Raw genomic sequence first — 18,592 nt, 5'->3', positions numbered from 1 at the left:
AGAGATTTTCGTATAGTATAAATCAGTCATACTGTAAGACAGAGACACGAAATATACAGTATTTACTTACCAACTCAACCCGTTGTATGATTGAGGTTTGACTGATGTAGGTGGTGACATACTGTACTGACAATGATTGATGTTGCACTGTTAGGTGGTGACGTACCTGGCAGGCTGTGGACTGCAGAGCTGCCCCATGCTCTTGGCCAAGGGTTACCCTGACATCGGCTGGAACCCCTGTGGAGGAGAGAAATATCTGGACTTCCTCCGCTTTGCTGTCTTTGTCAACGGTGTGTCATATCGGTCAAAGACTTTTGGATTTTGTGCTAATATGAATTGTCACTCTAGCGCAGATGTAGATATACAATGCGTCTGATATAGCTAGAGAGTTTTGCACCGACTGACACCTGCACCCTCCTCACAGGGGAGAGCGTGGAGGAGAACGCCAATGTCGTGGTTCGTCTGCTGATCCGTCGTCCTGAGTGCTTTGGCCCTGCCCTCCGAGGAGAGGGCGGGAACGGTCTGCTGGCCGCCATCGAGGAGGCCATCAAAATCTCAGAGGACCCCGCCAGGGATGGACCCACCGTCAAAAAGGACAGACGCTTCATGTAAGTGAATGTGCTGAGGAGATGAACTGGGAATCCCTATCAATTCGTCCCCTTTGGTTGACCAATCTACGTGAGTGAGTTTTTGTCTCTTGTGTTCCTGGTTGACAGGTTTGGTGGTGAGGGACAGCAGGAAGAAAACCGCATTCACCTGGGAAATGCCATCATGTCATTCTACTCAGCCCTCATCGATCTGCTGGGCCGCTGTGCCCCTGAGATGCATGTGAGTACAGGGACTCCACGTGTTATGAACCACTTTGAGCCTGGTTTCCCTATTTTGGGAATGTCATTATAGGTGAACATTTAAAAAAAAATTGCAGATCTACAACTTCACAACACGTTGCGTTGTGAGCTTGTAGATCGAGACTAGGGGTTCGAGGATTGTAATCCCTAGTCTCCACAGTGAAGTACCAGTTCACACAACTTGAATCAAAAACTGAAACAGGCCACTGGTTGTAGTTAACTTTGTACCGCTCTGGTAGTCATAATGTGTTGGGCATGTGGGATGTGTTTTAATAGACAAGGGATTGGGGAGTCAGAGGGCGCAGGCAAACACAAATTCCCCTTTTGAACCGATAGGCAAGGCACATTTATTTGTATAGCACATTTCAACAACAAGGCAATTCAATGTGCTTTACATAAAACATCAAGCAAGGAAACACATTATAAAATGAAATTAGGATACAATAAAAAAGGGGGAAACGTATCGCACATTGCTGCTTCGAGGATTGTAGAACCCTCTGATGACCTGAAATGTTCTCCTTCCACAGCTGATCCAAGCAGGTAAGGGTGAAGCACTGAGGATCCGAGCCATCCTGAGGTCTCTGGTGCCCATCGAGGACCTGGTTGGAGTCATCAGCCTTTGTGTGCAGATTCCCACCTATGGAAAAGGTATTAAGAAAGCATATTGTGGATGCTTTTTCATGGTTTCATGACATCAAATGTCTTTTTTTTTTGGTTAAAATGTAACTTTGAACTTTCAGTGGATTTTCTGTGGTCTGGGGTTTTCTGAACAATTAGGCTAAAAAAAGTGATGTGATTGGCCCGTGGACTTTGATGTCACAGTCCATTAATCCCGCCCCTCTCCTCCCCGCCCCTCCCCTATCCTTCTCCTTTGGGGGGGCGGATCAGCTGAAAAGGCCTCAGAACAGAGAGAAAAAACCTGCCATGGCTCACTGGAGTGGATTTTTCAGTTAAAACCTTTTAGTACACGTTTGAAGGACCATGATAAAGACTTTTAATGTTTTGTAAACCAGTATGTCATGAAACTTTTAACAGATACACTTTTGCCTTTGTTTGCTGGTGCTCTTATCCAGAGTAAATGTACCTTAAAACCCATTTAGACCTGGAACACCTATACGTTATTATACCTTTCAAGCCTGGAACACCTCTGTGTGTAGTTGTTGCTGTACAGTATACTGTATACAGTATATAGCAACATAAGTTTTATTTTATTTTATTTGAATACATATTTGAAGTTTTTCAGAAAACTTAAGTCAGGATTTAGAAGGCGTTTTTAGAATCGGCCTCAGGTCTAAATGGGTTAAATGATTATGCGCGGTGTGAATCACATGACTCTTTAATGGCTAAAATATCAGATCTACAAACTCACAATGTGTCACACTGTAGATCGGCTGAGGAGAGATTTGATGCTTTGCGAGGCATTGTGAGCTTGTAGATCGGCTATTTTCACAATATTTATCTGTGGAACCGAGTCAAAAACCAAATGTAATGCCTCAACTCCTACAATTCCAAATACTTGTCAGGTGGAGGGTCCCCAGTTCAAATATGATTATTTTGGGGGGGTCGCGGCCTGAAAAGGTTGAGAACCACTGCACTAGGTCACTTGATGTGCTCAATGATGGGTTTCTAACATGTAAATGGTGTGAATTTCCGCAGAAATTTTGAACCCAAAGATTGTTGAACCCAAAATGTCAGCCAGCTTTGTGCCGGACCACAAGGCCGCCATGGTGCTTTTCCTGGACAGAGTTTACGGTATCGAAAACCAGGACTTCCTGCTTCACGTTCTGGAGGTGGGCTTCCTGCCTGACATGAGGGCTGCTGCCTCCCTTGACACGGTAAGCAAGCCTACAAAAAGTACCATCCACTGTTTTGAAGGAATCAGTATCATTAAATGTATTTTATTTGTGTTGCATTTTGTTCTGGATGCGGCCATTTGGATATTCCTTATGGTTTCTAAATCCAGTCCTATCCAGACCAGAATTAGATTAAAGAAGCACCATGTAACTTTCCTCTTCTACCCCGGATTTGGACCTTGTTTCCTGCGCGCTGAATTTTTTACCAATGAGCTAATAGAGCCGGCCTGCTTGCTCAGGGGATAAATTGAATCTTGACCATCAGGTCAAAATCCGTGTCAGATCCTATGTTTGGGTGAGACTTTGACACAATCTAAACGTCTTAATAGAAGAGCAGGGACACAAAATACAACCACCCCAATTGTATAAGTTATATTGTATTAACATATTCTACCATACAGTTTGGACAACATATAATTATATTCTTTCATACAATAAATGTTCATTCATAAAATGTCACGATGTGAGACAAGTGTTTGGACCCAAGTGCAGAACCAGGCAGGCAGGCAGGCCGATCAAGTTCAATGATGATTTATTATCAAACTTTCAATATAAGCAGGACATACAACGCAGGACACAACGTGACAACAACTATAATCTGACAAGGAAACACTGAACACAGGGAGGTTTAAATAGACACAGGACTAACAAGACACAGGTGAACTCAAAGACAATCAACACAGGGATTGGCTGGGAGACTAACAGGACACAGGTGGAGAAACAAGTAGTCACAGGGAGGAGAGACAAGACAGGTAGCAAACACTAGGGCAGACAGGAAACACTAGGAACAATACTACACAATAAAAGTACAAGGATAACAGGAAACTATACACAAGATACAAGGATCCTGACATAAAAAAGTTACATAGTGAGGTTTTAAACTCTGAAGTTTGACCTGCCTTGTGGAGAATATTAATAAGTTTAATGTATGCTAAGACAGGGCTAACGGCCCTTGTCTGATAATAATGTAATGTTTTACTTTTGATGAATCAGCAGTGACTACCAACCAATTTATAAAACACTGCCATCTAGTGCTGACATTTTGTCATGAGTAATTCAGCTGCATTTCTTGAAATATTGTTGTAATCCAAACCTGCAAGCGTCTGGTCATTAGTTGGTTTAACTGGAAGGTAGCCCATGGTTAAGATAAGTATCTGGGAGGTTGTAGACTGTGCTTCGTTCATATGGAAGTATCAATACACAATGCATACTTGGTATCGTCTTAGTGATACATTCTGATCCCCACCACCCTGAAATGTTGATCTGAAACGGCACACTGTGTCTCTGGAGTCACTGGAGCTTTGTTCCCCTCTCTTCTGTTCCCCTCTCTTGCCCCTCGCCACAGCTGGCGTTCAGCACTACTGAGATGGCGTTGGCCCTGAACCGTTACCTGTGTTCCGCCGTGCTCCCTCTGTGCACCAAGTGCGCCCCGTTGTTTGCTGGCACAGAGCACCGCGCCATCATGATCGACTCCATGCTGCACACCATCTACCGACTGTCCCGCGGCCGAGCCCTCACCAAAGCCCAGAGGGACGTCATCGAGGAGTGTCTCATGTCCCTCTGCAAGTCAGTTCATGACTCTGTTTGTCCTCTCTGTGTTTGAACACCATCACAAATTGGTCCAAAATGCTGTACAATCGAGCTAAATCATAGAGTGATCTGGTAGCAGGTACACTGTAAATCAAGGGCTCCCAAACTTTAAACAAATATGAAACCTTCATGTGTTTCTGGTTCAAATGCTGCCGAACCAATCAAACGAAGCTACGGGAAAATGAACCAGAATAGTAAAAGGGTCTGCCACCTTCTGGAAACCCAGGATTACAGTTATGTTCAGAGCTTATCAGCTCTCCAGATTTGACTGTCTTGTGTTGTTGCCCAGTTTAAGCCTGGTTTATATTCCGTGTTGTGCCGTACGCCCCAAAATAGACGATCTACAAACTCACAATGTGTCGCATCTGCGACATGTTGTGAGCTTATACTGTAGATCGGCTATTTTCAGACAGACTTTGACAAATACCTTGTGTAGAATAGGAAAAATATATTGTGATTCTTAAAGCCCAGATGAAACGGCATGACATGAGAGTATCTATCTCTCAAAATTCTGGATAGGCATTAGATGAGATCTAAAAGGGTTAAAAAGGCATTCATTTAATCTCAACTTTAATATTTTCTCAACACAGTATAGTTTGCTATTATAATTACAGTATTTTCTTGTAAACTTGAATTTGACCGTGCACATCTTCAGGTACCTGCGGCCCTCGATGCTGCAGCATCTGCTCAGAAGGCTGGTGTTTGATGTGCCTATCCTCAACGAGTTCGCCAAGATGCCTCTTAAGGTCGGACTATTAACATTGTTAATTTGATTGGAGATAATTGCTCTGTTTTGTATTCATCTGCCATTTCTCCCACTTAAAGATGTGTTAACCTCCTGCCTTTCTTTTATTGATTTAGCTGTTGACGAATCACTATGAGCGTTGCTGGAAGTACTACTGCTTACCCAACGGCTGGGGGAACTTCGGTGTGACCTCAGAGGAAGAGCTGCATCTGTCCCGTAAACTCTTCTATGGCATCTTTGAGTCCCTGGCGCACAAGGTGAGAGTCGTCGTCTAAACCCCTGACTAGACACTTTTTATGACACAGCTTTTTTGAATACCTCCCTCCTGGCACCCGAGCTGTGGAATGACCTCCCACCCTTAGTCTGTGAATGCACACTCACCCCAAAGTCTTCCACTGCTGCTAGGTTTGATGTTTACCTGGTATCCAAATTCAGTGGTTCTCAAAGTGAGGTCCGGGGACCCCCAGGGGTCCTTGAGGCGGATTGTTAATATAGTATAAAAAAACTCTATCTACACTGCTATTTGAAAATATTTTCCAATATTTTAACGACATAAATGTTGTATGGGGCTCCCTGGTACAAAATATTTTCAGATGGGGATCCGCGGCCAAATGCATTATTCATTTTGAGAAGCACTGTCCTATTTACTTTGTAGCACAGGGAGAGGGCTAACTAATCAGTTAAATGAACTGCCGTAGTGTTGTATTGGAAGAAAAACATCCAGACATCGCTGCATTTCAGACCTGACATCTCTGCCCGCTTTCCACTGACAGAAATTTGACATGGAGCTCTTCAAGATCGCCATGCCCTGCCTCTGTGCCATAGGGGGCGCCATCCCTCCGGACTACGTGGACGCCAGCTTCTCTGCCACAGAGAAGAAGGTCTCTGTGGATGCGGAGGGCAACTTTGACCCCAAGCCAGTGGAGACTGCCAAGTGAGCAACCAGCAGGAAATAGATCTCGCTCATTGTTATAGTTTATACATAGTAAAATGGACTGCGAAAATAGCCGAGCTAATAGATTACCATATTCTTTTAAACGTGTTTTTTTGTGGTTCACAAAATACATGTGAACATGTCTGTGAAAATATTTTAAAACAATTATTTTTTAGATGCACGCTCATAATGCGTGAGCTTGTAGAATTTTGGAAAATCTCTTTCATTCACCTATATTGACATTGACACACCCAACATAGGGACACCAGGCTGAAAGTAGGTAGCTATGAGACTAAAATGGACCCTTATGGATCTCAGAACTCAACCTGCACTCGTGATTTGACTGTGTAGGAGTGGAACCCAGATTGAATGTATTTGGGGAGTTGAACATGTTAAAATATGTTTTTTGCCGGGGCGCCTGATGGAGGGGAAGGGAACTGGTTGGAATAACGTGTTCCTTCCACGCGCTACGTCCTACCAGGGAAACTCCCCTGTCAGGTGACAAGAAGGTCAGTTGGCTCTCATGCATTGAAGGAAGCATGAGCTCGGCCCTGGCCTCCCTAGGCTGTGGGGGACTGGTTTAGCACTGGTGTAAGGCTGGTGTAGCGCCCAGGATCACTTAGGAAATTGGCATCGGGGGAAAAAAATGGGTTACAAAAATCGCAGGATAAAAAAAAATATGTTTGTTTCACAGCACCATCATCCCAGAGAGACTGGACCCCTTCATCAACAAGTTTGCAGAGCACACTCATGACAAGTGGGCCTTTGAAAAGGTCAGTCACAGCGCCTCTCACATGCTGTTTAGAAAACCCTTTGAGATGCATTCTGTCTATAAACGGTGGTACACAGAGTTTGTAATTAGTAGTAGTAGGAATGTCCCAATATGATCTTTCAGATCGTATCGGAACCGACCAGAACCGATCAATCGTGCCGATGAGTCAATCAATCGGAACCGATGAAGATGTATTTTTAATTCATCTGTATTTATTAGTATTGTAAGATTTTGTACAGTACGTGAAATGCTTTTGTTAAAAAGTTAAAGTGCAGTGTTAAACAGTTATAAGCGCTATATTTCGATAGTAGTCATTGCTAGTGTGTAGAGTGTTTGTTCAGTGACAGGGGTCTCCCCGTCTCTCCAGCTCTTTAGTAAATAGAAAATACATTTTCAAGTCGGGATACCAATTTTATCCAATCAGGAGAGAGAAACTCACATTAGTTGTACGATGATGGATGATGTACAGACGTAGGGTTTAAGTTTATTCATTATTATTAGTAGTGGTAGAAGTAGTAAGTGTTTTGTCCTCTAGCACTGTTTAGTGATGGTTCTACCACCATATCCACTTTCAGATTCAGAACAATTGGTCGTATGGAGAGGTGCTGGATGAGAACGCCAAGACTCACCCCATGCTGCGGCCGTACAAGACCTTCTCTGAGAAGGTAAGGAACTGCACCTGTTACTCTTCATAGCGATTTCACATTATGTATTTTAATATGTTATGTGATCCATATTTGTGGCGTCATTCTACCCTCTACGAACGCAGATCATTTGGTCCATTTCCCTCAAATTTAGTGTTTTGAGTGCAATCCAGAACATAGTTTAATGAACAAAATTTGGTAGAGTATGTTAATACAATATAACTAGCACATCTGCAGTAGTTGGATGTGGTCTCCCTACTCTTTCATTGATACATGCACACCCTGGTGTTGGGTAGGACACCTGCTGGTTGACAGGTAGTACTGCCTTAATCTCAACAATATACAATAATCCCCTGGACAAGCGGGTATTCCCTCTTGTATCCGTGCGAGAAGTTTGGTCTCCCACACAGTAGACCTGGGTTCGGATGCAGGGTAGAACATGAAACTTACAGATTGCAGGTTTAATTTAGTTATTTTTTCATTCTGATGCTTGATTCTCATTTGCTTATAACTCTATCCTAAACAAATATTTACTGCTTCCTTGACCTCTATTTTGTGCACACATAAGTAAAGGGGTTGAACGGTTATAAGCAGGAGTGTTTGATACAGTATGTGGATGTTTGTCAGGTTTAAAATTCTCCACAGAGTATTATGTAGTTTTTATGTCTTTCCAAAGCTGTTAAAGCTTGTTAAGAAGCTCTCTCTCTCTCTCTCTCTCTCTCTCTCTCTCTCTCTCTCTCTCTCTCTGCCTCTCAGGACAAGGAAATATACCGATGGCCGATCAAGGAATCCATCAAAGCCATGCTGGCGTGGGAGTGGACACTGGATAAAGCCAGAGATGGGGAGGGAGAAGCAGAGAAGAAAGCCGCTGCGGCCACCACACGCAAGATCTCTCAAACTGCTCAGGTGTGGAGGAGAGGAGAGGAGAGGAGAGGAGAGGGGAAGATAGGGGAGGAGAGGGGAAGATGAGAGTGTTTTGCGTCATAGTCTTTTATTTATTGTTGCATTGCCTGTTTTTATGTTGTAATGCTTTGTTTGTCTCAGACCAAGGACCATAATGGAAATAAGTCCCTGACTTTGTTGTGTTTTCATCCTTGACATTTCCCTGAGAAGAATGTACCATGTGTTTTTCTTTTAACCATGATGTCTAATAAATCAAATCAAATCAAAAATAAAAGGAAGGGAGAACAGGGGAGGAGATGGGGTAGAAAATAGTTGATTATCACAGAATATTTGAAGTAATGTTCTGTTAATGTTTTGTGTGTGACTGTAGGCGACCTACGACCCCAGCCATGGCTACAACCCTCAACCAGTGGACTACACTGGAACGGCCCTCTCCAGAGATATGCAGGTAGGAGTCAACACCACTGACAATCACATGAGTTTGTTGTGTTGGCTGTCATATACACATAGAAGAGGTGTAGTGTGCAGAAATAGTGTCTTGAGCCTCGCTGTCACGCTTCGATTGTCAAATCTTCCTTTGCCTAATCTTCACTGTCCTTGAAGTGAGGTCGAAACACTAATGCATTATAGGAACTATAGCAGTTCCAGGAACTCTGTAGTTCCTGCACTTTTTACTGTAAGTTCCTGGAACTTTTGGACAAAACAGGCTACAGACACAGCCACAAATGATAGATCCTGTGTCCTGTGACACAACCCTGATAAACCTCCATGTACGTATCTCCAGGATGCTTATTCAATAGGAGTAAAGCTCACTCCCACTGTTTTAGCCTTCCTGTTTTGTATTGTCAAATGTTTGGAATGCTGCTCTATTTCTGTGTATTTTTGGTATATGTTGAAGGAATGTGGCAGATTGATATTGATGTATCATTTTCTTGCCCTCTCTCTCTCTCTCTCCAGTCAATGGCTGAACAGCTAGCTGAGAACTACCACAACACTTGGGGCCGAAAGAAGAAGCTTGAGCTACAGTCTAAAGGTGAGAGGGGATACGATGGCACAATTCTCAAGCTCTAGGTTTTTTTTTTTTTTTTTTATCTAAAGTTTCACAGATTTCATTCTGCAAATCTTCTGTAGTAAAATTAATCTCTCTTGAACGTTGATAGACTTATTTGTTTTGGTTCCTCTCATCAGTCCTAATTTAGAATTCATATTTGAATGAATAAAATGTTATTTTAATCAATCTACATTGGTAGAGTATGTTAATACAATATAACTAGTACATCTGCAGTGTTTGGAGGTGGTCTCCCTACTCTTCCATTGATAAATGTAGACCCTAGCGACTGTCTGTAAAGTTATTGGAAGCAGATGGCTCACCAGATGCACCACCATCTTTATTGTAGTTCGGACATTGTTGCAATTACTTGTCTCTTTCGGGAGAGGTAGACAACGGACATAAAACTGAAGTATTGTAGTTTTAATTGGTATTTCCTTTGATCAATGTGTGGTGTTTTCAGGCGGTGGGACCCACCCTCTCCTGGTGCCATACGACACGCTGACCGCCAAAGAGAAGGCTAGAGACAGAGAGAAGGCCCAGGACCTGCTCAAGTTCCTGCAGCTCAACGGCTTTGCTGTCACCAGGTATTGTATGACACCCCCACCCTAGAGGGTAGCATGGATCCATCCGGAACCGGAAACACCCTACCTGAACCCCTAACTATAATAATTGCTGTGGGTCTCGGGTAAGTGAACCTGAAATGGATTTTCCCATATGGATCCGTGGCGACGCTAATCTGCTTTATTTCCATAATTAAACTCTTTAGAATCTTCAAGTTTTTAAATTTGAATTGTAACTATGTTCTAATTAAAATTGCAAATTGACTGAGCCACGCTTAACCTTAATAACAACCGATTAAAACGCGCCAATCTCAAGTGCAATGTGTACCTCAACACCATGGAGGTTTCTTTTAGCGAGGTGGAACACAAACAAACTACAAGAGAAAGTACAGTATAGGGAGCTGAGCAAATGCCACTAGGAAGTGGAAGGTCAGCTGTAGAGCACATTTGTGGTTATTATTGATGGAGACGGCAATAAATACAGCGTAAATGTACTCCCTGCAACACAGAACGCACTCCTTAGATTTAATGCAGAGAAGACAGTGCCTGTCTCTGCCTTGACTGAGACTACTGTATGACACCCCCAACATGCACTAAACCACTGCCACAACAGCTGTGGATACCTCCTTTAATCTTTCCTTTCTTTCTTTCTTTCTTTCTTTCTTTCTTTCTTTCTTTCTTTCTTTCTTTTTAGGGGTCTTAAGGACATGGAGCAGGACATCTCATCCATTGAGAAGCGTTTTGCCTATGGCTTCCTGCAGAAGCTACTTAAATGGATGGACATCGCTCAGGAATTCATCGCCCATCTTGGTACGGTCGCTTGGCTTTAGACAGGCCATTCTCACTATTTCTGAAATGGGACCTAAGTGGTTCATTCATCCAATCCAATCCAATCCACTTTATTTATAGAGCACATTTAAAAACAACAGTGTTGAACCAAAGTGCTGTACACTCAGTAAAATACTAAAATAAACAAGAGAACACACACAATGAACAAGACAACGATTGACACAATGCCTGGGGGAAACAGCAGCTTCTCAATTTGAATTTTCAAACGCCAAGGAGAACAAGTGAGTTTTCAAACGTGATTTAAACACAGGCAGGGTTTGAGACACTCTAACATGGGGTGGCAGCTTGTTCCACAGTGTGGGCGCTATGGAGGAAAATGATCTATCTCCCCGTGTTTTCAACTTAGTTGCTGGGACCTTAAGGAGTGACTGGTCAGTAGACCTCAAGACCCTTGTACCATTATTGGGAGGTAGAAGTTCCGAAATGTATAATGGTGCCAGCCCATTTAAAGACTTAAAGACAAACATTAAAGTCTTAAACTGAATCCTGTAACGAACAGGGAGCCAGTGTAGGGAGGCAAGAATGGGGGAGATGTGATCATATTTCCGTGCCCCTGTTAAGAGGCGAGCGGCCGCGTTTTGGACTAACTGTAGTCGTAACAAGCAGGCTTGGCTAATGCCAACATAAAGTGCATTACAGTAGTCGAGTCGGGTTGAGATAAAAGCATGGATAAGACGTTCAAAATCAGAGAGGGTTACAGCAGACTTGACTTTGGCTAAGAGCCTCAGCTGATAAAAGCTGGATTTAACAACAGAGTTTATCTGTTTGTCAAACTTAAAATCACTGTCCAATTTGACACCAAGGCTAGTGACCACTGGTTTTAGAAAAGGTTGCAGGGGACCCAGATCCATGTTCATGTTGTATCTATGTATGGTTGGGTCCCAGGCAGACACCAAATCTAACTTTTGGGAACCGCTGGTGTAGGGGACAGGAGACAGGGAGACAGTGTAGTGAACAGGGAGAAAGTGTAGGGGACAGGGGGACAAAGACTGGACAAAGGGTATTTTAAATGTATAAGAGATCGTAGCATACGTTGATTCTTGGTCAGGATTTTGGTTAGGTTCAGAATGTCTTGGACAGGTCCTAATTCTTCTGCTTCCTATTCCTCTACAGAGGCTGTGGTTAGCAGCGGTAGAGTGGAGAAATCTCCACACGAACAGGAGATCAAATTCTTTGCCAAGGTGAGGTGACAAATGTTGATGGTGCAATCATGTTCTCAAATACGGTACTGTATTTTAGGTTGCACTTAGTTATCTCCCACATATCAGCATATAATAGTCGAATTTCAGTATCAGACAGTAATTGTTATGAGTGCAGCCTTGGCTACACAAAGATTTAACTACATTTTCATATTTGTTCTATTTAAATAAAGCTCTCATTTGTGCATTTTCACTGTAAATAATCTGCTATCTGTTACGGACAATAAAATATACATCAGCACATCCCTGCTCATGAGATGATTCTGTGTCGCAGAGATCGACTTGGTCTCGGATAACGAATGCTTATCATTTATTTGACAGATTCTCTTGCCGCTGGTGAATCAGTACTTTAAGAATCACTGCCTGTACTTCCTGTCCACCCCTGCTAAAGTGCTGGGCCCCGGAGGCCACTCGTCCAATAAGGAAAAAGAGATGATCGCAAGGTAAGGTGGCGATTATACAAGCTTACGAATAGCAAACGTTACGACCAAAAGAACTCAGGGGATCTCTGAAAAGTTAAACTCTGTTTCTCTTTTTTACGAACACTTTTGTTTTTGATACTGTCCCCTCCCTTATGTACATTTCATTTATTTTCTATCTTTGCCTATTTTCAGTGCAGTACCCTTAACTCCCACATTACCCTCCATTTTTTTGCTTTAACGTGATTTCAAATGCCCTCCCTGCCCTGTCTTCCGTACGCAGCAAAATCTGGAGTGTTCATTTAAGTGTGAAAGGGTCCACTTGTACACTTTCACACTTAAATGAACACTCTGAACTTGACTGTGTGTAGGAACCGTCATGCCTGTCCATTCTCTTGTTCTTTTATTTCCTTTTCTCCTTCTCTACCTCAGTATCTTCTGTAAGTTGGCTGCTCTGGTGAGACACCGAGTCTCTCTGTTTGGTAAGGAACCTGCATGGTGGAATGATGATCTCTCTGTTTTCTCTCACTCTCCTGTATCCCCTCCACTCATCTAACGCCTCATTTATACACCCGGCCTTGACGACGGTGTCGCTTGCCGACATTTTCGTCAAGCCACACCGTCGTGCGACGGATCATAAATTGGGCTTAACTCTTTTATCTCTTCTTCTCATTCTCCACAGCTGTGCTTTTGCTTGCCGTTGTTGTTTCTTGTTTTGTCTCTTTATTTTATTAACTTTTTTCCACAGCCTTTCTGTTCTCTGTTTGGTTGGTTGTGTTTTTGAGCAGCTTTTTGTGAGGCCTCAATAAAGTCATATGTCACTTATGATGGCACAGGGGCAGCATGAGTGTTCGTTTGAAGTGTTTACGTGCATAGCATCGATCATGGCAATAATCTCGTTTTTCAAGTCAGGTTTCAAAAATGTTGATTCCTCGTGCTCGTCATGTTGTCTTTTGTGAACGCTTTTCTGCACCTGGCTAAGTGGTTCTTCTAAGACAAGTGTTACGTGTTCAGACATATTCACATTATAAGACTGGATGGGTAGGGCACACAGGTGGCACAGGAGTAAAGTTCCTGCCCAGTGCCCACCACTGTGGAAACTAGGGGTTTGTATCCTCCATGGTGCCTCCATCTTGGCCAGGCGTTCCAACAAACACAATTGGCTGTGGTTGTGGGAGGGAAGCTGGGGAGGAGCTTGGCCTCTGTCGCTGCACCAGGGACTCCTACGGGTTGGTCTGAGCGCCTGTTCAGTGGGGAGCTGAACTGGGAGGAATAGCATGTTCCTCTGCACACGTTATGTCCTCCTGGTGAAACTCCTCACTGTCAGGTGTATTGGAGGAGACACATGCTCGCCTACACCCTCCCCAATGAACCAACCAGTAGGGGTCAGGAACGATAAGGGACTATATAGTACAAGGGGATTTAGGAATTGTCATAACGACTAAATTGGGAGAAAAGATAAAAAGAAAACAGAATTGCTACAGAGAAGATACTTCAAAAAGAAGATAAAACAAATGTAATATAATGTAATGTTTTGATTAAAGCCTTTTAGGGGTTGCTGTATATTGGCTCTAGTTGTATTGTTTTGTAGCTGTGTTCTCAGGCTGGCTGCTCTGAAATCCTCATTCTCCCCATTGTACATTGTAAAGTCCTCAGTGTTGATTTAACTCTGAGAGTGTACAATTCTTTACACTATCAGAGTTAAATTAATGCTGAGGGTTTTGCTGTGTAATAGCTTATAGATTCATTACTGTATGTGCTGGACAACATCTCCAATAGAATATAGTTTAATTAAGGACATATACAATTTAATTGAAAATAAAAACAAAAGTATACAGTTTCCAGATATTGAATATATTGTCATTTTCAAAGTGTCTCTCATAAATAGAAAGGATTCACATTGCCCAAATAATCTCTATTGCTCGCACTTCAACTTTGACTCAAGTGCTAGTGCAGGTCTTTAAGAATGTTTTAATCTATGTTTTATATTATGTAATAATTTTATGTACAAACTAATCTTATATTGGGTCATATTATATTTGTATTTGTTCAGAACAGGAATTATTATATATGTATTTGATTGATTAATATTGATAGTCGATTCAAATGTACTAATTTAGTCAATTGTTTTAAAAACAACTAACGATACCTCCTCCTATCGCTTTCACTAAACTTGTGTGATTAATCTTTGGTTTGTATTATATTGATTTAATTGGTGACTATTCCATTTGAGATTAGAATTTCTGTGTTGTTCATTAATCTGATCTCTGTAAATTAACAAATACATAAGACATGGAGTTACTGTACATTATTATGTGACAGCATACTGGGAGACCCAGAGACATATGATTGGTTAGCGTTACATGGTTAAACGTATGTATTTTTTTTTATAGCATACTCTGCTCTAATGTATGTGTTTGCTTTTTGAATTATTGTAATAAACCTTTTTTTTTTATTAATCTCACAGCATTGTTAGCCCTGTATTCTATGGATACCTCTGATAACATCTAATATTCTGTTGCATTTACAGGAACGGATGCAAGTGCAGTGGTTAACTGTCTGCACATCCTGTCACGATCACTGGATGCCAGGTAACGATACACCACAACTTGATCATAATGATAACAATGCTAAGAAGAACTGTTAGCATTGTATCAGTATCATGAATTGTGTCAGTTGCAACAAAGTGAAGTAATTACAATTGCAGGTACATTAAGAGAATTTATTTAAAATTAAACTATGATTTAGTCTGACTAAGCTCATGTCACACAGCATTCAATAAGACTATATGCTCCACCCACAGGGCATTCAATAGGCTGACAGCAAATATTAACTTTATTAGTTAATCTCATTGAGAATCTGAGTGACACTGCAGTTAAATCAAGTCGAACTTTATTTGCATCACACCTTTCATCCACAAAGAAATGTAACGTACTTTACATAAAGACAATTACACAAATAGACACAAAAGTAAGCAAGCAAGTGTATTTTTAATAGGATGTCTGTTGCAGTAACAGAAAAATGAAATGACAATTACATTATTTGTGAGCTGTTCATTTGTTCTGTCCATCACAGGACGGTGATGAAGTCCGGTCCAGAGATCGTCAAGGCAGGACTGCGTCAGTTCTTTGAGAGCGCTGCCGATGACATCGAGAAGATGGTAGAGAACCTCAAACTGGGAAAGGTGTCCAGCCGCAACCAGGTCAATACCTTTCTTTCTTTCTTTCTTTCTTTCTTTCTTTCTTTCTTTCTTTCTTTCTTTCTGTTATCATTAATTGGTCTAACAAGCATCTCTTTTTGTTCGTCATCCTTGTGCGTGCGTGCGGGCGTTCGTGTGTGTGTGTAGGTGAAAGGCGTGTCGCAGAACATCAACTACACCACCATTGCGTTGCTTCCAGTGCTCACCTCTCTGTTCGACCACATCGCCCAGCATCAGTTTGGGGACGACGTCATTTGTGAGTAGACCTTCATACCATCTGTTAAATAACTTAATTTCAAGGACCCCCGGTTTGATACATTTGTGATCTCTTGGACCCCCAATCCCAATTGTAAAAGTGAGTTAAGTGTGCTGGTATTAATATTGTTGTTCTCTTCCTGTTCAGTGGATGACTTGCAGATCTCCTGCTATCGTATCATGTGTAGCATCTACTCACTGGGAACTGTCAAGACTCCACATGTAGAGAAGTGAGTAGGCACACACACACACACACACACACACACACACACACACACACACACACACACACACACACACACACACACACACACACACACACACACACACACACACACACATTTTGTGTGTGTTAGCTTTAGATCAACATTTGTTGGCAAGCATACACTGTCATACTTTGGGCCGGGGTATAATATAGGCTTCAGACTCAACTTTGTGATTGTGGAATTGTTGTGATGTCCAGGCAGAGGCCAGCGCTGGGGGAGTGTTTGGCCCACTTAGCGGCAGCCATGCCGGTTGCCTACCTGGAGCCCACCCTCAACGAGTACAACGCCTTCTCCGTCTACACCACCAAGACCCCCAGAGAGAGAACCAGTAAGTCCCAGCCCTCCGCCCTCCAATTCACCTACTGTATGCTGGCTAGTTGATTCCATTTGTTTCCATTAGCTTTAAATTAACCTTACGTTTCCTGAAGAAGGTCTTTGACCGAAAGCTCGCAGTAAAATGTAATTTTTGTGTGTGCGCCTTCTGCTTATTATCTTTCAATTTGATGTTCTTCAGCTCCAGCACCTCACCTACGTTTTATTAACCGATGAGCTGTTTCTTTTTCTTAACCGTACAATACCAAATGTAAAAAAAAAAAAGAAAGAATGTAAAACTCCAGGTGGCGCAGGGCTAAAGTTCAAGATACAAGGTTACTGCCCGACAGCCAAGATATTTGCAAAGTAATTGAACCTGCGGTCTCTTGTCTTCTCTCTCAGTTCTCGGTCTTCCCGCCCAAGTGGAGGAGCTGTGCCCCGACATCCCCGAGCTGGAGATCCTCATCAAGGAGATTCATGACCTGGCCGAGTCCGGGGCCCGCTACACCGAGATGCCCCACGTGATCGAGATCACCCTGCCCATGCTGTGTAACTACCTCCCTCGCTGGTGGGAGAGGGGAGAGGAGAACTTCCCCGAGCAGGGGGGGCAGCTGTGCACCTCGGTCACCTCAGAGCAGCTCAACCAGCTGCTGGGCAGCATCATGAAGATCGTGGTCAACAACCTGGGTATCGACGAGGCCTCCTGGATGAAGAGGCTGGCAGGTAAAATGAAACGAGAGCTTTAAAGGACAGCCGACGGTGGGGTTGTTTGGGTCTTAGGGGACGATCACACTGAGATGCTCGGCTACAGGCACACTGGACGTGCTGGTGTGACTCCGTGCCCTTGCACTGAGAAGTTGAGAATATAATGATTAACTTTCATGCACGTCTACTTGGGGGGAATGATCAGTGGGCTGCCCCGAGAAGATTGTTACGTTTCGGGTCGAAAAAGTCAAAGGTCACGATAATCGAGGCCAAGGTCAAAATGACATTACCAGTCGTATCTCAAGATCATAGATAAGAGATGCTGGCATGGTACAGAGTAATACAGAGCGTGTTTTCTAGTGCTTAGTGTTAACCATTATCTCCTGTGTGTGTGTGTGTGTGTGTGTGTGTGTGTGTGTGTGTGTGTGTGTGTGTGTGTGTGTGTGTGTGTGTGTGTGTGTGTGTGTGTGTGTGTGTGTGTGTGTGTGTGTGTGTGTGTGTGTGTGTGTGTGTGTGTGTGTGTGTGTGTGTGTGTGTGTCCTGTGTCCAGTGTTTTCCCAGCCCATTGTGAGCAGGGCCTTGCCAGAGATGCTCAAGTCGCACTTCATCCCCACCATGGAGAAGCTGAAGAAGCGCTCAGGGAAGGTGGTGGCTGAGGAGGACCACCTGAGGATGGAGGGCAAGGCGGAGGTGGACAGCGAAGACGGCACCATCAGGGACGAGTTTGCGGTGCTCTGCAGAGACCTGTACGCTCTGTATCCTCTGCTTATCCGCTACGTAGACAACAACAGGTAAATTATACACTATTCGCCCCCGCCATCTACTGGTTGAATACAGAAAATAACATTTTCCTACTCCGGGGACCAGTAAATACTCCCTTTCCCTTGTATGTTGCACGTCAATGCACAAAGTGTTGCAATGTGTTGTGAGCTTGTAAACATGTACGACTTGTAGATCTGTTATTTTCGCAGCTTGACACGTCATATGACAAGGTGAGGCTTAAGTGGTTAATCCTTTGCTGTGGTAAATGTCACTCAGGGCAAGGTGGCTGACCTGTCCCGACCCAGACGCTGAGGAGCTCTTCAGGATGGTGGGAGAGGTCTTCATTTTCTGGTCCAAATCTCATGTGAGTATCACCTGTTCCTGTCTGCCCTGGTTCCATCATTGATTGATTGGATTTGATTATTAAACCTTATAATAAAATAAACAAAATCACACATCTTACAAATATTAATTTATTTATTATGTAGGCCTAATATATATTTTTTATTGCAATTGACTACCTCATGTGAGTTTTAAAATAAAGAGTCACTAGTTCATACCCACATTTCCACCCACCGTCCATCCGTGCTATGGGACCGCAACTACAGACTCCATAGAATCACAGCAGTACTGTCCATACAGGCTATGGGACTGTGACTACAGATCCCATGGCAAGAATGTCAGTAAACAAATACATTTGGGAAAAGTGAAAAATCTACTACTTTT

General features: G+C 42.9%; 1 protein-coding gene across 1 annotated transcript in view; it reads left to right on the top strand.

Moving 5' to 3' along the window:
- ryr1b (ryanodine receptor 1b (skeletal)) overlaps positions 1-18,592 on the top strand; it is a 135,826-nt gene that overhangs the window by 60,566 nt on the left and 56,668 nt on the right. Inside the window, exons 44-70 of the mRNA XM_080429605.1 lie at positions 155-290; positions 425-608; positions 717-828; positions 1,376-1,496; positions 2,505-2,683; positions 4,047-4,267; positions 4,947-5,037; positions 5,153-5,293; positions 5,810-5,970; positions 6,665-6,743; positions 7,318-7,407; positions 8,143-8,292; positions 8,660-8,737; positions 9,247-9,322; positions 9,801-9,924; positions 10,595-10,710; positions 11,863-11,930; positions 12,270-12,391; positions 12,800-12,849; positions 14,898-14,958; positions 15,443-15,569; positions 15,714-15,822; positions 15,970-16,051; positions 16,285-16,415; positions 16,802-17,122; positions 17,655-17,895; positions 18,143-18,230. Of these exons, the coding sequence (XP_080285731.1) occupies positions 155-290; positions 425-608; positions 717-828; positions 1,376-1,496; positions 2,505-2,683; positions 4,047-4,267; positions 4,947-5,037; positions 5,153-5,293; positions 5,810-5,970; positions 6,665-6,743; positions 7,318-7,407; positions 8,143-8,292; positions 8,660-8,737; positions 9,247-9,322; positions 9,801-9,924; positions 10,595-10,710; positions 11,863-11,930; positions 12,270-12,391; positions 12,800-12,849; positions 14,898-14,958; positions 15,443-15,569; positions 15,714-15,822; positions 15,970-16,051; positions 16,285-16,415; positions 16,802-17,122; positions 17,655-17,895; positions 18,143-18,230 (3,459 nt within the window). The remainder of the gene's footprint in view (positions 1-154; positions 291-424; positions 609-716; positions 829-1,375; positions 1,497-2,504; positions 2,684-4,046; positions 4,268-4,946; positions 5,038-5,152; positions 5,294-5,809; positions 5,971-6,664; positions 6,744-7,317; positions 7,408-8,142; positions 8,293-8,659; positions 8,738-9,246; positions 9,323-9,800; positions 9,925-10,594; positions 10,711-11,862; positions 11,931-12,269; positions 12,392-12,799; positions 12,850-14,897; positions 14,959-15,442; positions 15,570-15,713; positions 15,823-15,969; positions 16,052-16,284; positions 16,416-16,801; positions 17,123-17,654; positions 17,896-18,142; positions 18,231-18,592) is intronic.

The sequence above is a fragment of the Gymnoscopelus braueri genome (assembly GCF_963280865.1).
Source record: "Gymnoscopelus braueri genome assembly, chromosome: 5".
Lineage (NCBI taxonomy): Eukaryota > Metazoa > Chordata > Actinopteri > Myctophiformes > Myctophidae > Gymnoscopelus > Gymnoscopelus braueri.
Note: the sequence above shows the minus strand (reverse complement) of the source record. Positions and strands in the feature narration are given on the sequence as shown.